Raw genomic sequence first — 18,426 nt, forward strand, 5'->3', positions numbered from 1 at the left:
ATGTTGCTTTCTGAAACCAGACTGATCGGGGGAGAGAATATTATCCAAATATTTCTGTCATTCACCAGATTTGCACTCCAAACGAGGTAGTGTATGATAAATGAGGGGCGCTTGCTGATTGTACTCATTATTTATTTACACTTATAAATGGTCCTGCCTGCAAGTTGCCAGTATCAATGCTGATACACGGTGCATTCAGAAAGCATTAACAGCATATCCCTTGTTCCACGTTTTGTCACGGTACAGCCTTTTTCTTAAATTATTATTGAAATGGTGTCGGTCCTAATACAGAGCCTTGAGGTGCACCTTTTGATTATGATTATTCCTGAATTCATTTTTCACAAAATTCTATAATGCCCCAAAACAACTTGCTTTGAAGTTCTTTTAAATTCATTAAAGACAAAACTAAAAAGAGTCATAGGAATAACACAAAGGTTTCTGTAATCTGACTGAAGCTACTTGTATAAAAAATTGGAGGAAAATCATTTCATCAAGATTTCCAGTCTTATTCATAATACCAGGAAACGTTTGTTTTGTTTTTGATTGATGTCTCTCTTCTTTCTTTCCAGATTCATTATGAATTTCTTCTTGGAAACCATCAAAGTACTCCTTTTGTCCATCTGGTACAATGTGGAGTCTTTCATCTACTTCTTTGTGCCAAAGAAAAAGAAGAACATTGCTGGTGAGGTGGTGCTCATTACAGGAGCCGGTAGTGGAATCGGCCGTCTCATGGCTCAGGAATTTGCAGCTTATAGCACCGTGCTGGTGCTGTGGGATATCAACCAGGAAGGGATGAAGGAAACTGCTAGACTGGCTAAAAGTAATGGAGCCAGTCGAGTCCACTACTATATCTGTGACTGCAGTGACAAGAATGAAGTTTACAGAGTGGCTGACCAGGTAAAGTTTCTGGGTGAACATTAGACCGACGTGCCTGTAGCGCAACTGGCATCTACTTCGTTTTTGACTTGAGTTAACATCGATGTGTACGTGCAACAAGTTAACCACCTGAGCTTATTACAACGTCCAAACTTTCAGTGGCTTGAAAATAAAAATACATTATATTAGTCTAAGTAGTTTTAGACCTTTTAACTTTTGTATTCAAATGATTTTAAGTCTTCAGAGAAATCTGTGGTTTCCCTCATTGTCTAATTCAGGTTCATTGGGGGGCTGGAGCCTATTGTAGTGGGTGAAAGATGGGGCGCACCTTAAACAGGTTTCTACTTGTTGCAGGGCTAACAGAGAAATGACCATTAAGAGTCATAGTCACAATTTAGAATCAGCAGCTAATCTAACCATATATTTGTGATGGGTGAAGCTGGAGTACCTGGACTGCTACACAGAAAAGTCCCAGGAAGCCAGTGCTTTTAACTGTAGGACGTAATTGCTGTGCAGCAACAGTGCTAACCACTGGATCAACATGTTACTTACTTTGTTATCACACTGTCTGATCCATTCACTTTAATTCAGTTTTTTGGCTTGTGACAATGATGCTATGATTGCACAATTATAAGAAACCATATGAAAAATTTATGACATACAAGTTGTTCATAATTTCTGCAGGAGTTAGCAGAGCTGCGTAAACGTTTGCTCATTAAGACCCCGTTGAATGCTAATGATGTGTTAATTCTCTCCTACTTAACAGCACATGGAGCTTTTGCACTTATGAGTAACTCGCTCTCTCACACTCAGCCACACACACATAGTGATACACTAAAATTAAAATTAGCTGCAGACAGCTTGAGTAATGCCGTCCTTTGCATTGTTGACTTTTCATTTATTTGAAATGCTGGTGCAAAGTGGCAATGACAGCAGTCGTGTTAATCACAGTGGCTCCTACAGCAGCTTTTCCCTCATCGTTAAAGTGAAGCTCCGCATATTTTAGGTATAATTCTTTAGGGCAAAAAACCCCAAAACAATAATAAAAATAATCCAAAGACTAAAATGCACCTTTCTCTGACTCAGCAATTAATTAATTCATGTTTTATATTAAGACTTTTGCTTTTTGTACACATCTGTATACATTAGCAGTACGGTTAAATAATTGATTTGTCCTTTCATGTGTAGAAACATGAGTCAGCAATAACCATCGAGTACAAGCATCACTTCCTGCCTTCTGTCTTGTTTGGGTCTAGATCAGCGTTTCACAGGAAGATTTAACACTGAAAAATGTAAACAGAATGAATATACAGTGTAGGAAGCTGTAAATGAACGGACACTCACACTACTCCCCCGGTAGTGTTGCTTAGCGGCGTTACTACTCGTGGTGTCATTGTCCACGTCACAGGCGTGGGATCGCTTTACCTTGGCCACGCCCGCTCCGGCTGAGGAGCCACCACGGGCCGTTTTAAGTGTAACTGTAACCATCCAAACATGTTTCTCTCTTTGCATACTCTCTCTTGATTCAGTTTGTTGTCAGAGGTTTTCTCTAAGATGGAAGCTGACAGGATCTTTGTTTTATCACTTTATTGGGAGGCTTTTATTTTGTGTACCATAATGAAATATTTTCTAGTCAGTGTAACATAATGTAGTGTGTGTTTGATCTCCAACTGAATTGTGAATTGGTGCTATTTAAAATTTAACTAAAAAGTGAATCTAAATGTTATGTAGACTGAGCCTGCAGCGCTGTGAAAAACTGTTGGCCCCGTCCTGATTTCAGGTTTTTTGTATGTTTGTCACACTTGCATGTTTGAGCTCATCAAAGAAATTCAAATATTAGATGATCAAATATTAGTTACATGACACACAAACAGGAAGGCTTTTAAGAGGGAAGAAAAATCCATACCTACATGGCCCCATGTGGAAAAACTGATATACCCTGATCTGATTTAAATCTGATTTAAACTGATATACTGGTATACAAACCCCCCGTTATAACAAATTCATTGTGGTGTATCACAGCATTGTAACGCTGAGTTCAATGCCAATTTAGCCACATCCAGGCCTGATTACTGCCACACCTGTTCTCAATCAAGAAATCACTTTGAATAGAACCAAAAAGATCCTCAAAAACAAGACGACATGGCACGATTCAAGGACATTGAGGAAGAAATGAGAAGCTAATTGAGATCTGGAAAAGGTAATGAAGCCATTTCTAAAGCTGTGGGACTCCAGTGGACCACAGTGAGAGCCATCATCCACAGATGGCAAAAGCATGAAACTGTAGTGGACCTTCGCTGTTCTCTTAGGGTAATTTTGGTCGGCCGGCTTTTCCTGAGAGGAGTCATCCGAGATCACCAAAGACCCCAGAACAACAACTGCAGGCCTCACTAGCCTCAGTTAAGGCTACTGTTCATGACTCCACAATAAGAAAGAAACTTGGCAAAAATGGCCTGCAGAGCAGTTCCAAGACAAAACCCACTGCTGAGCGAAAGGAACATAAATGCTCGTCTCAGTTTTGCCAGGAAACATCTGGATGATCTCCAAGACTTTTAAGAAAATACTCTGTGGACTGACGAGACAACACTTTTTCACACCGCTGTATGTTTGAGTTATGTCTGTGCATCACTGAGGCAGCTGAGAGAACAACAACAGCTCTTCGTCTAAATCACAGATCAATTTCAAGACAACACAGATTGTTTGGGAAATCATAGAATCTGTTTTCCTCATGCATATCCTACAGCTGTTGTACATTTTACTTTGGAGTATCTTTTTTACAAAATGATATTTATTCATACGTGATGGTTTTTCTTCATTCCTTCATGTAGGTGAAGCGAGAGGTGGGTGATGTCAGCATTTTAGTGAACAACGCCGGCATTGTGACAGGAAAGAAGTTCATGGATGCTCCTGATTCACTGATTGAGAAGACCATGGATGTCAACATCATGGCTCACTTTTGGGTCAGTCAGTAAAGGACATGGACAAGTCTCCACATGATTTTACTAGCAGATTAGACAACACTGTGATATTTAATTTGGCATTAACGTCTCCAGTTGATTCTTTAGTAGAATTTAAGAATGAATACGACCTTTTCTGTTACAGCAGGTGATTTGGTCTTTTTTCCCCCCCCTTTTCTTTCTCCCCTCAGACCTACAAGGCCTTCCTTCCTGCTATGATTGCCAACAATCATGGGCACCTTGTCAGCATTGCCAGCTCTGCTGGACTAATAGGAGTCAATGGATTGGCAGGTGTGTTTTCTTCCCTAAACATGTGATGCATCTCAGTAATTCTAAAGTTGAATGTGTTGGATGAATCCCCTGTTTGACACGTGGAGCTTGAGAACATGACGTATTCTTTAATCTATTTATTGTTTTTATTAAGGACTGAATTATTTATTAAGCCATCAGTGTAAAAGTGCATACTCCCATACGTGATCATTTTAACTAAACAAATACACTTTCTGGTATTGGTGAAGTAACCTTATTTAAGGAACATCTCTTTGTAATGCTTTGTCTTATACCTTCATTCTGCAGACTACTGTGCCAGTAAATTTGCTGCAGTAGGGTTTGCAGAGTCTGTGGGTCTTGAGCTGCTAGCAACTGGGAAAGATGGTGTCAAAACTACGATTGTATGCCCGTACTTCATCAACACCGGAATGTTCGATGGATGTCAAACTAAGTAGGTCATGCTACATGGTTTCCATTTTTATGGTTTCAAATGTCACAGGTGTCATTAAGAACCTGTACAGTGGTTTTCAAAAGTATTCGGCCCCCTTGAACTTTCCCAGATTTTGTCACATTACAGCCACAAACATGAATCAATTTTATTGGAATTCCATGTGAAAGACCAACACAAAGTGGTGCACACGTGAGAAGTAGAACGAAAATCATACATGATTCCAAACATTTTTTACAAATAAATAACTGTAAAGTGGGGTGTGCGTAATTATTCAGCCCCCTGAGTCAATACTTTGTAGAACCAGCTTTTGCTGCAGCTCCAGCTGCCAGTCTTTTAGGGTCTGTCTCTACCAGCTTTGCACATCTACAGACTGAAATCTTTGCCCATTCTTCTTTGAAACAGCTCCAGCTCAGTCAGCTTAGATGGGCAGCGTTTGTGAACAGCAGTTTTCAGATCTTGCCACAGACTCTTAGATCTGGACTTTGACTGGGCCATTCTAACACATGGATATGTTTTGTTTTAAACCGTCCCATTGTTGCCCTAGCTTTATGTTCAGGGTCGTTGTCCTGCTGGAAGGTGAAGCTCCGCCCCAGTCTCAGAGGTTTTCTTCCAAGGTTGCCCTGTATTTGGCTCAATCCATCTTCCCATCAACTCTGACCAGCTTCCCTGTCCCTGCTGAAGAGAAGCCCCCCCAGAGCATGATGCTGCCACCACCATATCTGACAGTGGGGATGGTGTGTTCAGAGTGATGTGCAGTGTTAGTTTTCCGCCACACATAGCGTTTTGCATGTTGGTCTCATCTGACCAGAGCAGCTTCTTCCACATGTTTGCTGTGTCCCCCACATGGCTTGTGGCAAACTGCAAACAGGACTTCTTATGGTTTTCTGTTAACAATGGCTTTCTTCGTGCCGCTCTTCCATAAAGGCCAACTTTGTGCAGTGCACGACTAATAGTTGTCCTATGGACAGATTCCCCCACCTGAGCTGTAGATCTCTGCAGCTCGTCCAGAGTCACCATGGGCCTCTTGGCTGCATTTCTGATCAGCTCCTTGTTCGGCCTGTGAGTTTAGTGGACGGGGGGGGGAGACGTAGAGACGTAGATTGACCCGTAAATCGAGAGCTTCACTTTTATATTTGGTGCTTTTTTTACCACAACTGACTGATCGAACTAGTCAGGTGCTGCATCACTGCAGCCACAGAACGAATCAGTCTGTCGATCTCCCACTCCTCTCACTCATGAACAAGACCCTGGGATATTTAAACTCCTCAGTAACTGGTCCCTGACCCGGAGTGGGCCCTGCACCCTTATGTAGCTGAGGATGATGGCCTCAGACTTCTCACTCACTCTGCTTCATACTTGGCTGTTAACCACTCCGATGTGGGATGGAGTTCACCACCTGATACCAACAGAAGCACATCATCTACAAAAAAACAGAGATAAAAGTTGCAAAAGTCGAAATTTTGAGATTTAAGTCAAATGTATTTTGAGAAAAAAGTCAAAATGTGGAGATTATGGTTGTTTCCAGAAAAACTGCGGCAGTTGCTGTACCCTATAAGTTTATAACGTAGTACTTCAGAATCTCATTTAGTAACAAGGAATGAAGTTATTTCTCTTTTGGGTCAAGTACAAGGACATTGAAAAGATGGTGCAGAAAGTTGCTTATGGCCACACAAACTTGGAAGAATGGATTTATACAGCATGAAATGGTTGTTCATGGACAGATTCAAGGCTACCAACAGTTGCATCACAAGTATGCTGATCAGTTAGTAAAACTAACTGTCTATACAAGGCATTTTGTAGCTGTGGCAGTTTGTCTCGAAATAACCGTAATCTGAATATTTTTACTTTTTTTTCTCGAAATAGAATTACAATAGTTTTTCTTAGTGTCACACCAATATTCCTCCATGCTACAAACGGAGATAGATGCCACTGTTGTCAAGGTGCATACTCCTCTTAAAGCATGGAGGTCTCCACCTGAAATCCAGCACACTGTGACTCTATGAGCAACAGGAGGGGGAGGATTAGGATTACTGAGTGTCAGAGCCATCATCAGAGATGCGCCAGCCCACCAACCATCACCACCTCACCAGATGAGTGGCTCCAAGAATGCCTTAAGCAGCTGAAGATGCATAAAGATGTCGGACCAAGCCCTTGCATGATACCATTGGGCGAGGACGTGCTGACATCAAGAAGTGCTACCAGTGGCTAGAAAAGGCCAATGTAGACAGAGGCTCTGATTATTGTTAACAGGCCTAAGCAGCAGGTCCACAGAGACAGGAGCCTACCCCAGCTGACATGACCTAAGTTGCACATTCTGCAAAGGTGTCCCAAGACGCCATCTAGCACATAGTCGCAAACCACCTTGCTGACACATATGAGGACTAGAAGTCCTGTTACACTTCCAGTTTCACACAAAAACAGCAGCTGCTGACCAACTAACCAAACATATTGGTTATTAACCAGGAACAGAAGACCACAGGTTATGTGATGGAAGTGGACTGGCAGCACTGAAAGTGCTAAGCCACATGTTAACAGACACGACTGAACATGAGGTTCCTTTTTTTTGGGCACACGCTTACAGCCACTTTATTAGGTACACTGTTCAATTGCCTCTCAACACAAACATGTGATCAGCCTACCATACAATGCAATTGGGCAAGTAGACATGGTCAGTACGACTGCCTGAAGTTTAAACTGAGGATCTGACTGGCATCAAACTGAGACTTCAGTGACTTTGAATGTAGCATGTAGCATGTAGCATGGTGTCAAACCATGCTTCTTAGTGTTTCACAAACTGCTGATCTGCTGGGGTTAATCCCACCCAGGCATCTGTAGGATGGCAGAGACTGGTCCAGAAATTAATAACCAGTGAGTGTCAGCTGTCTGGGTGACGAGCTGATAGGCAACATTAACAAGGTTACTGTGACTTACAGTAAAATTTCCTCCCTTACTGTAATGTTTGGATGGCAATGTCAGAATGTCAGTTCATGCTTGTGGAGATGTTACGGTGTGTGTGTCCTGTTTAAATAGTGTTCAGTTGGTACTGAGTATTGTTGCCACAGTGTCCATCCCTGTATCACCACAGTGCATCGAGCCAGATAAGGCATCATGTCATAAAGCTCAGTCAGCTCAATATTGTTTCTTCAACATGGCAATGAGTTCACTGTAGTGGCCTTCAGCTGCCACATCCCAATGAAGCAGCTTTGGGATGTGGTAGGTTCACATTATGCACGTGCAGCCGACAGATCGGCAGCAGCTGAGGCCATGATGTCAACGTGCACCAAAATCTAAGTACTGTTTTCATCACCTTGTTTAATCTATGGCACAAACATTAAGGCATTTCTGACAGCAAAACGGGGGCAAACCTGGTGCTAGTACGGTGTAACTATTCATAGAGTTGCCATTTGTAGCATTATTGAAGGGTAAAATCTTTTTAGGGGGCCTGTTTGTGCAGATTCCAATAGTCTGTTTAAAATTAGAATTACATGTTGTATATTTGGTGTGATGAATGTTATAATACACATCATGTAAGCAGATGTAGTGCATTAATTACATGAATTATATAAAGTGTAATAATTTTCCAAATCATTTAAAAATCTACCCTCTGTAACCTTCAACCAAATATCTGATTACCCACCCAGATTGTCGCAGGAGAACTTGAAATGGAGAACTTGACAAATGCTAAGTTCAGTGCTTTTTTTTTTTTTTTTTTGTCTCTTTTTTTGTGTTCATCAGGTGGCCAAAACTGCTACCAATCCTGAATCCTGATTATGTGGCAAAGAAGATCATCCATGCTGTGCTCACAGACCAGGTCTACTTGCTTTTGCCTCGGAGCATGTACCTCATAGCTGGTCTGAAGAAGTTAGTCACTACCTTTCTTTGTTTCTTTCACTTGCACACAGTTCCACACTCACTAATGTAGAGATATCTGAAGATTTATCCACTTCACTTGTCCCATATTTTGTCATGCCTTATCACAAAATGGATCATTTGTATATCCCCATTGGAAAATTGAGGGTGCAGAAATTGGTAAAGTGAAATAGAACAAGTGCTGGGGTTTAATAGACCGCCTGACCTACCTCAAGACACAGAAGGCCTTGATTGGTCCTTCCATAGATCAATGCACCTATCTGGGGAAGGGTAGAGAATTTCCACAGCACTGAAGATCACAGTGAGCACAGTGGCCTCCATGTGTAAATGGAAGAAGCTTAGAACCACCAGCTCACTCTTTGGAGCTAGCTCCCCAGATGATCTGAGGGATCAGGTAGAAGGGCCTTAGTTAGCAATTATAACCAGATGGTTGCACTCAAAAAAACTGGAGCATTGCTGTTTGGAGAGAGAACGGTCCAGAAGGACTGGCTGTTTTGCAGCACTGATCATTTATACGCAGAGGCCAGACAGAAGTCACTTCTTAGTAAAAGGCATGTGGCAGCCTGCCTGAAGTTTGCCAAAAGGAACCTGAGGGGACTCTGAGATCACGAGAAATTAAATTCTCCAGTCTGATGAAACAAATATTAAACTCTTTTGCCTGAGCGCCAAGCGTCATGTCTGGAGGAAACGAGGAACTGCTTATCACCTGACCAATACGGTCCCTACAGTGAAGCCGGGTGGTGGCAGCATCATGCTGTGGGGATGTTCTTCAGCAGCAGGAACAGGGAGACTGGTCAGGGTGGAGGGAGATGAATTCAGCAATGTACAGAGACGTCCTTGATGACCTTTTCCAGAGCACTCTGTACCGACCTCAGCCTGGGACGAAGGTTCATCTTCCCCCTAAGCACACAGCCAGGATAGCAGTGGCTTCTTATCATGTCCCGAGTGGCCCTGCCAGGAGCCAGACTTGAACCGGCGGGGTTTTTGTTTTTAAGGTGAAAAGTGAATTGAATCCATTTTGAAAAAAGGCTTTAAGATAAAAATGTGAAACAAGCGAAGTGCTGTGAATGCTTTCTGGATGCTCTGTGCATAACAAATATAGTTTGGCTGCACTCCACTTTCTGGTGAAAACACTCATGCAGCAATGCACAGAAATTATGAATGACTAACTTTTTAATAATATTGTGGGCTATTTCTGGGGTCATGGGGGCACCAGTCACCATTCTGTGTATTTCTGGTTGTACTCTGGTGATTCAGGTGGCCTTGATGGGAGTGGGAGTGGCCTAATGACACTGCCTGTTGCTCTCTGGCCTTTGCTCGACTTGGTTAACTTCTAGTTTTTGTTGTGATGCATGTTACCATCTTTGAAGGTCGATTTTTGCTGGAGGTGGGGTGTTGAGGAGGATCATGTACACATGTTCACACGATGGGGCGGGGAAAGGCTATCACAAGAATACAAGGTGATGGATGTCTCTACCTGTAGCTGGTGACGTTTCACCTACAGGAATGGGACAACCTGTCAATATTTACCTGAAGTCCAACCTCGAAAAGAAGGCCTGGCCAAAAAAACGGGACTTTAGACCCTAAATCATATTTAGTTAGAATAATGTAAACCATATCAATAAATCCTGTATCCATTTTTACATATAAATATTAGGGGTGCAACGATACTCGTATCGATATTGAACCATTCGATACAGTGCTTTCGGTTCGGTACGCATATGTATCGAACAATACAAAATGTTTTATTTATTTTATCAACTTTTCTTCTGATGATGCTGTCTGTGTTGAGCGCTCAGTGGATCTGCGTTCGACTTATCCGCCTAGGCTGCACTGTCGAGCGCAGATCCACTGAGCGCAGCGCAAGCTAGCAAGACAGAAGCTAAGCTCGTTGCAACATGGCAAATTGAACCTCCCCCACCCTCATTCAGATCTGGCGTTTGGAATTATTTTGGTTTTCATGTGACGTATGACCCTGAAGGTAAGCGCGTCATGGACTAAAGTAAAACAGTATGTTGGATGTGCCACGCAATGCTCAATTACATGGGTGGGAACTAGTGTGTTAGCTTGTTAGCTTGTTGGCCGTCCAGCCCCACGCACGGGGCGATCCGCGGTAGCTCGTTAACGGAGATTTGCCGTGTTGTGGCGTTAACGTCATTTCAGATTAACGCTGACAGCACTAGTGGGAACACAACGAATATGACTGCACATTTACTCCGACAGCATCCTAGTGCAAAGACAAGTGGAAGCAGACAAAAACAACAAGCAGCATGCTACAAACTTTACCCGAGTCATTTAGACAGCCGTTAGCACAGGATTCTCCTTATGGGGACCTGATATGTTTAATATGCTGCTGAGAATATAGCCCAGAAGAAGCGTATAGTATAGCTTTTATTTTGAAAGAGCCATTTCTCTGTAATAAACTCTCTTTTCCAAAGATGAGGGATTCCTCAATCAGATTTATTTTTTATTACTTTGTTGTTTCAGCAACATTAAATTTAAAAACTGTACTTTTGAGTTAAAATATATATTTATAATTTTAATAAATGACAAATTAAAAAAGCATGAACATTTTTTTGTATCAAAAAAATATGAAACCGTGACACCAAAGTATCGAACCGAACCGTGAATTTTGTGTATCGTTGCACCCCTAATATATATATATTTTGCCAGAATCTCAGCTTAAAGCTCACAAAACTATTTCAACAAACTCCAAACAGTTAAAACAGCAAACGATTAAAACGGAGTCCACATAAAGTGGTGATGTTCCTAAATGAGAAAAGGAGAAATCCAGATTCTAGGTTTTATCCATTTCTCAGCAGAGAGAGTTTTATGGCTTTGTCCAGCAGCTGAAGCTGTGTCACGAGTTCCATACATATTGAAGGATGTCAGTGTGTCAGTTTGAACTGCTGTTACAAGAGTTGGAAACAGATCTGAGGAGGAGAAATCGTTTCAGAGAGCCCAGTGAGCCAGACCAGCGTTCATCAGTGTGTCTGTGGTAAAAATGGTAACATTTTCCTCTTTCTGTATCATTGTATATGCAGCTATGAGCAAGCTTGTTGCCAAATACAGCGATTTGGTTGGTCAGATCAGTTTATTCGGATCCAAAACATCTGAAGAGTCAAGCTCGGTTTGATAAAAATAAATTCAGCAAATTCGTCCAATAAAAATACACGATTGGTGTGAACGGCTGCATTAGCAATAGGTAGTCCAAAAGTATTTTTAACGCACAAAATGTTCACACGGACGTCGTATGTCCGTATGTCCGGTGTGAAAAGGCACCAAATTTAAAACCAATTTGATACGTGCAAAAACTTATTGTATATTTAAAAAACAAAACAAACCCAAAACTGATTCTGAGATTTATTTTGTTTTTAATTATTTCTTTTTGCCCTCTTACTAACGTTTCCAGAATGACTCAGACCTAAATAATGTCTTTGGCACACACTGAACTCATGCACACTAACTAACACTCATAAAGATTCCACTTGGATGACTTTTGTGCCAGAATACAGTAATGTTGCATGTTGTTTATGTAATGGTCTTATCGTTGTCGGTGTGTTTGGTACAGTAGTTGTTTCAGGTCTGTCCTCGTCTTTGTCATCTTTTTGTGTGGATGTTTGTTTTTAGATGGATACATCCCAGCAATAACATGAGGTTAAACTTGGCTTTAAACTGATTGTTGAAGAGAAATATTATTTCCTTATAATTAAAATGACATCACAGCCATCACTGGCAGATTATTCGATTGCCGTAATGGTTACATATGTTATGCATTTCATTAAAATGACCTTGGTGCTGATGGGGTTATATTTCTGTTGTTGTCCTCATCCTGTTCTCTTTTGTTTCCCTCCATCATCGTCAGTGTGTTACAGTGGAAGCTGCGCTACCTCTTTGGCCGTTACATGGAATTGGCCGTTGAAATAGACTGCCACAAACGCCTCAGTGCACACTGAAATGTGTTTGGATGTTGTGCTCAGCTGTAATCTCTAACCACGTACAGGGCACATTGTAGCTCGGACTGTTGTAACGTGTAACGAAACATTCTGCAACCTCCGTCTGTGCTAAATGTTGAAGTTTACTAGGAGGGATTTGATGCTTTATTGACCATGAAACCCAGCACATGACATTTTTACATGTGATGGTGTATTTACATGTAGTGAAGCCATGAGTGCTATATAATATCTAAAATGTCAAGTATTAAAGACAACATTCAGATACTATGTCTTGCTCTCATAACACTTATTTAACTTTCATTAAATTTGTGTTTCCCTAATATTGTATTCGCCAATGTCATTATACTGAAACAAGATGTGGGGTCAAATCTTCCTGGACCTGACTTGTGCTACAAAGCTGGATTGCTCTTACGCAGCTAACTAACCCAGTGGTTTAAGAACTACAAAGGTGGATCATTTCTTATTGGGGAAGATTACCATGGCAACTCATGCCTAACTGGTTTCAGAGCATGTTATAATCCAGATTAGAGATCAGCAGGTATCGGATCAGCCACCGACTGACCAAGATCCCTAAGATCTCAGATGTTTCAGATCCTTAGGATTCCTGGGACCTCGTTCCATGAATTAGATTGTTTTTGTTTTTTAAGAGCATCTAATGTCTTTGTGTTGCCTCAAACACAAAGTGAAATACTTGATTGTAATTCATCTAATCCCCAATTTAATGATAGTGTTGTCATATTGATAAATCTGTTAATTTTCTGAATTTTATTAATGTGAACAAATGAAATGGCTGTAGCTCAGGTGGTAGAGCAGATCAGCTACTGAGCTACTGTTGGTGGTTCGATCCCCGGCTCCTGTCTGCATGTCAAGTGTCCTTGGACAAGATACTAACCCCGAGTTGCTCTCCGATGCGTTCATCAGAGTGTGAATGTGTGTGAATTAGGGCTGCCACGATTAGTCGACTAGTCACGATTACGTCGACTATTAAAATCGTCGCCGACTGATTTAATAGTCGACGCGTCGTTTGAAGCTTTGTAAGATCACAAAAGACGCAGGAATAATAGCAGGATTTAAGAGTGTAATAACGGACTGAAACAGAAGATGGCAGCACTGCATGTACAAGGATGCCAGCTGCCGTTAAACCCCGAAGAAGAAGAAGCTGTGTCCCAGAATTCATAGCGCAGCCCAGCTCAGTTTCCAACAATGGCGGCAGCTAGTTAGTTTTAATATTACTCTTATTATTCTTTCTGGGTCACAAAATAAACGTTTAACATATTTTCAGGCGAGAATGTAGCTGTGTAAACCTCAAATATCTGCTCAGTTTATCAGGACACCACATATTTTCAAAAGCGCTCCGACGTTTTCGGAGACGCCTGTTACCCACTAGCTCAATAGCTAGGCGGGGGCAAGGCTAACTAGCGCCGTGAGAACACCGGACTCCCGGCAAATCGTTTTCAAACCCACCGCTGTCTTTCTCTCTCAGGTTAAACATGATATATGAGTCACTTAAATAAATTAAAATGTTATTGTTTGGCTTTTTTTAGTATTTTATTTGTTCCTGAGTAAATCGGTTTGGCTGAGATTAAAGTTATAGTTTTTACACAGCTGAATAAACGTCAAGCAGACAGCTGATTATCAGAAGTGTGAGATGCTGGAGAATATACTCCGGTGTCCTGTTATATTTTAGAAAGCAAGGAGTTTATTAAACTTCACCAAAACAATCTGCAAATTTCATTAAAATTTAATAAACTATCATCTTGTCTTTATTGTTAGTTAGCACAGACCTTAAACACTTAAAGCTGTAAGCTAATGATAGTTATATAAGAGCAGATGCTGCTGGTGCAATAAGCTGTAGTTTTACGTCCAGTGGATGATGATCTGATTAGTCGACTAATCGCAAAAATAATCGGTGACTAGTCGACTATCAAAATAATCGTTTGTGGCAGCCCTAGTGTGAATGCTTAAGTATAGAAGGAAGTGCTTGTATGAGTGGGTGTGAATGGCTGAATGTGGCATGTTCATTCATGTTCATGTACACAGTGCTTTGAGCACTCCGGGAGAGTAGAAAAGCGCTGTATAAGAATCAGTCCAATGTTCAGAGCACAGACTGTCTGCAGCCTGCATTTAAAACTCACCTCAAATGCATCTAGTTCAGTTTTTGATTTTTGGTCATTTTAGGCTCAACTTCACTCAAATACTGGAATCCTCTCAGACACGAGTCACTGACCAGTCTGGTCTGTTGAACAGACAGCTGCATTCAATTCAGTTAAATTTCATTTATTTAGTGCCAGAGTTACAAAGATGGAGATTATAGAGTTTGTTCTGAGCTGCTAATAAATCTGTGATGTGATCACCGTCTCCGGCCTTTGATGTTGACGAGTGAATGACTGTAAACGTGTTTGTGTCAGCTGCCAGTGCCGCCCCTCAGCCTCCAAGTAGATGCATGTTTGGTATCAATTTGAAAATCTTAAGTGTCTTCCTACTTGAGTTATTGCATTCACAGGATTTTCAGAAAACGTGACCCCTGACCTTGACCTTAAATCCAAGGTCACTGAGATTCTGACTCATCTAACATGCCAAGTAGGTACACCTGTGGTATGAATTTTAAAATCCTACATCATCTTGTTCTTAAGTTATCGCATTCACAAACCACGCTGCCTGTTATAATACAAATGTATAAAGACACAATATACACTGCAAAAGCAAACAAGTTTCTAAAGGCAAAGAATTTGGATATTGTATCAACTAGTCTGTCACTTTGTGCTCTGCTGGGGGAAAAAGACAAAACTGGATTAAAAAATATGGCTGAGGGACGCTACAGTAAAGGGCTGGCAGATTCTCTGAACGGAGGAAATGCAGCATTTGGTGATGTTCATGGGTTCCAGACGTGAGGCATTTAGTGACTGCACAATTTTCATTGTGTAAAAATTACATATTTTTTTTATTTGTTAGATATTTTTTTCTGCCTTTGAGACTGAAAATGTGTCACGTGTGTAAAATTGACTCTGATTATAAACAAAAATGAATACTTTTCTTAAACCTCTTGAATTACAGCTACTGTATCCACTTCAATCATCTTGTTTGTTTTAAACTCGTCTGTAGTGGTTTATTTATAAGGAACCCCATTAGCTTCCACAAGAGTGGTGCTGAGAAACAAAATGTAAAATAAAAATAATTTTCAGCAACCTGCTGGGTCTGCCCCTAGGATACAAGGGACACTTCACGCACCTAGTAAACACACTTGTGGTTAAGAACTTTAAGTAAAAAAGCAAGGTAGGGCCAAAGTCACATAATTAGGAAGTTTTTCCTTCATCATGTATTCCTACAGAGAAAACAAAGGTCTTGGAAGGATCCAGCTCAGCAGAGCTAATTTAAAAGACTTGAGACATAGAGTGGCCACATCACTTCCCCATGACAGGTGTATCCCTGCTGCTGCACCATCTTTGCCTTTTGGTGATGCATTTAAAACTATGTAATGGTTAAACTTAAATATGATCAATCTGTTTCTATTAATGGGCTATGTACCAGCAGTCATTAAGGTGGCAGTATTTAAACTGTTACTCAGAAAGCATCTCTAGACCCAGCTGCCTTAGCTAATTATAGGCCAATCTCCAACCTTCCTTTCATTCCTTTTTGTCTTTTGAGTAGTTTCAGTCAGAATGTAACGATCATCACGGTACAGAAAGTGCAAAGTGAAGGTTACAAATGGTCTTATGGCCTCTGACAGTAGATTCTAATGGTAGTTACTCTGGATGGTGTTACCCTTTATGAATGAGGCTCGAGTATAAAATGCTCTGAGTGTTCGAGCAGAGTAGAAAAGCACTAGGGGAGACTCATAACACCACAAATGTCACCAATGAGGAAGGCGCTAGGAGTCTCACGATCATTTCAGTGTTTGCCCACATGACACAATCCCTGTTTTTGCATGGTGGTTGTCATGGCTGGAAACCGCTGCATGCAGGTTTTATTGGGGGGAAAACTGATTTTGAGGTAAGAAAGTTGATCTTTTGAGCAGGTTTAGTGCTAAACTTTGTTTAGTGCTTAAACTGCAAAACAGTGTGACTTACAGTAGATGAAATTGTAGTTTCTTAGGCAAACTGTGATGCATTTTCCCCCTGATCATTTCAAACCACAATGCTAAAGCCGTTAACAGATAATGGTAGGGTGGGTTGTAACATATTTTTTAAGTGTTACAACCATCCCCTTCCCTAAAGAAGAGTTTATTCATTTTTATACTTTTCCAGCTGCCTGGAAAAGGGATACTGATACTGGTGTGGCTGCTGAAGGCAGTCAGATCAGTGGCAAAGGAACATCTGCCATGTAACACTGAGTAGATGCTGCAAAAAGCTGTGAGACAGAGACCCCGTGATCCTTGGTAGGTTAGTATAGCAGCAATAAAGCTTTCTCCGAAGCGCAGGAAAAAGTGTTGGTTGACTATTCGACTTCGACAGCAGACCTGGTTATAAGTTAGACAGAATACTAGCAAAGGTGCCTGACCAATTAAAAAAAATGTTTGTACTCAGTCGTTATTCCACTTCTTTTTTTAGGTCTGAAAGTTTTTTTATTAGCTCACAGTAACTTATAACACCCACAATCATGTGGTGAGAAGCACATGGTTTACAATTTTTATGAAGCAGAACCACAGCCTGTTGCAGAGGAGTGCAGAGGCAACTAGTCATGAAAATAAAGAAAAACCATTAAAGGCATGTGGTAGTGCATATATCAGTGAAAGCTATCCAGTTCTGCAAGGAAAGGGGAATCATGGCGCTTACCTTCCATCCCATCTGCACCCATGAACCTCATCCACTGGATCGCAGTGTCTATGACCCATTTAAGAAAACGGGAAATAATGCAAGTGTTGCCTGGATGAAGATGAATTCTGCCAAGACTATGATCATGTATTATATTCCAGGGATTGTCGAGGCTGCTCTGCCTCCAGCTGCAACACCCAAAACCATTCCATCTGGTTTACAGTCCACAGATATTTCGCCCTTCAACACTGACATTTTTGAGAAGTGTAGTGATGCACCGTCACGAATCAAAGACCGCCCAGAACCAGGTCCATCACTAAGATCTGCAAGTTCCCAGCCATGCTGTCCTCCAACTCTCCTAGGGACTTATGACTTCCTTACTATTTATGTCCTGTCCTCTAGATGAACCTAGTACCTCAGGGTTGTCTACAGCTCAGACAGTCAATTCTTCAGGTATACGGCCATTTTCAAAACCAGGGCCAAGAAAAAAGACTGGCAGGATCAGGAAGAAGAGGCAGTCTGAAATGATCATCAGTACACCAGTATGGGATGTGGCTCAGGTGGTAGAGCAGATCAGCTACTGATTGGAAGGTTGGCGGTTTGATCCTGGGCTTCCCCAATCTGCATGCCAAATATCCTTGGTATTAGTTAGTGTTAGTATCCAAGATACTAACACCAAGTTGCCCTCTGATGTGTTCATCGGAGTTTGTTAGTTTGCACTTGAGTTTAGAAGTGCTTGTATGAATGGGTGAATGAGGCATGTTGTATACAGCACTTTGAGTACTCCGGGAGAGTAGAAAAGCGCTATGTAATCCCTGACAATTTAATGTCTTTAGCTATTCAGCGATGCCCGCATCATCAGCTGGCATTGTGTGGGAAATGGCCACTATTCTCTAAAAGTAATGACGGAGCGGTATGCGTTCACACCCAGTAAATTTGTCTTCTCATTTTGACTTGCAAACCTGTCTGAGTCTCATGCAGAGGTTTGCCAGCATCTGAGGTGTCGTATTACAGATTTTTCTGTCTCAGCGTGCTGTTGCACACTGTAATGCAGATACAGTCATTCTTTCACTGTTTGTCTAGCACAGTTGATATTCAAGAAAGAAACTGTGCAGAAGAAAAGATGGAAAAGCTGTGCATTTCTCCGTTTTAAATTGTATCTTTGAGGACTTTGTTACTAGTAGCCTGTCGCAAAAACACATAATTTGCTCACATTTCTTTAATCGAATCTATGGGGAAAAGGGGGCAGACCTAACAAAACAATTTAAAGAAGATAAAACAGTATCTGAAAGTCA

General features: G+C 41.3%; 1 protein-coding gene across 3 annotated transcripts in view; it reads left to right on the top strand.

Annotated features, from left to right (window-relative positions):
• LOC146554284 (epidermal retinol dehydrogenase 2-like) overlaps positions 1-18,426 on the top strand; it is a 31,950-nt gene that overhangs the window by 7,251 nt on the left and 6,273 nt on the right. For 2 of the 3 annotated variants that reach the window (XM_085254759.1, XM_085254760.1), the window contains exons 2-6: positions 570-897; positions 3,705-3,836; positions 4,025-4,124; positions 4,410-4,554; positions 8,290-8,415. In XM_085254759.1, the coding sequence (XP_085110885.1) occupies positions 577-897; positions 3,705-3,836; positions 4,025-4,124; positions 4,410-4,554; positions 8,290-8,415 (824 nt within the window). In that variant the 5' untranslated portion in view covers positions 570-576. Of the gene's footprint in view, positions 1-569; positions 898-3,704; positions 3,837-4,024; positions 4,125-4,409; positions 4,555-8,289; positions 8,416-12,289; positions 12,631-18,426 lie in introns of those variants that run through there. The other variant, XM_085254761.1, reaches the window with a different exon arrangement.

This window comes from Mchenga conophoros, linkage group LG18, assembly GCF_057382185.1.
Source record: "Mchenga conophoros isolate Kocher_MC1m ecotype Shallow Benthic linkage group LG18, M_conophoros_male_GT1.1, whole genome shotgun sequence".
Classification (NCBI taxonomy): Eukaryota; Metazoa; Chordata; class Actinopteri; order Cichliformes; family Cichlidae; genus Mchenga; species Mchenga conophoros.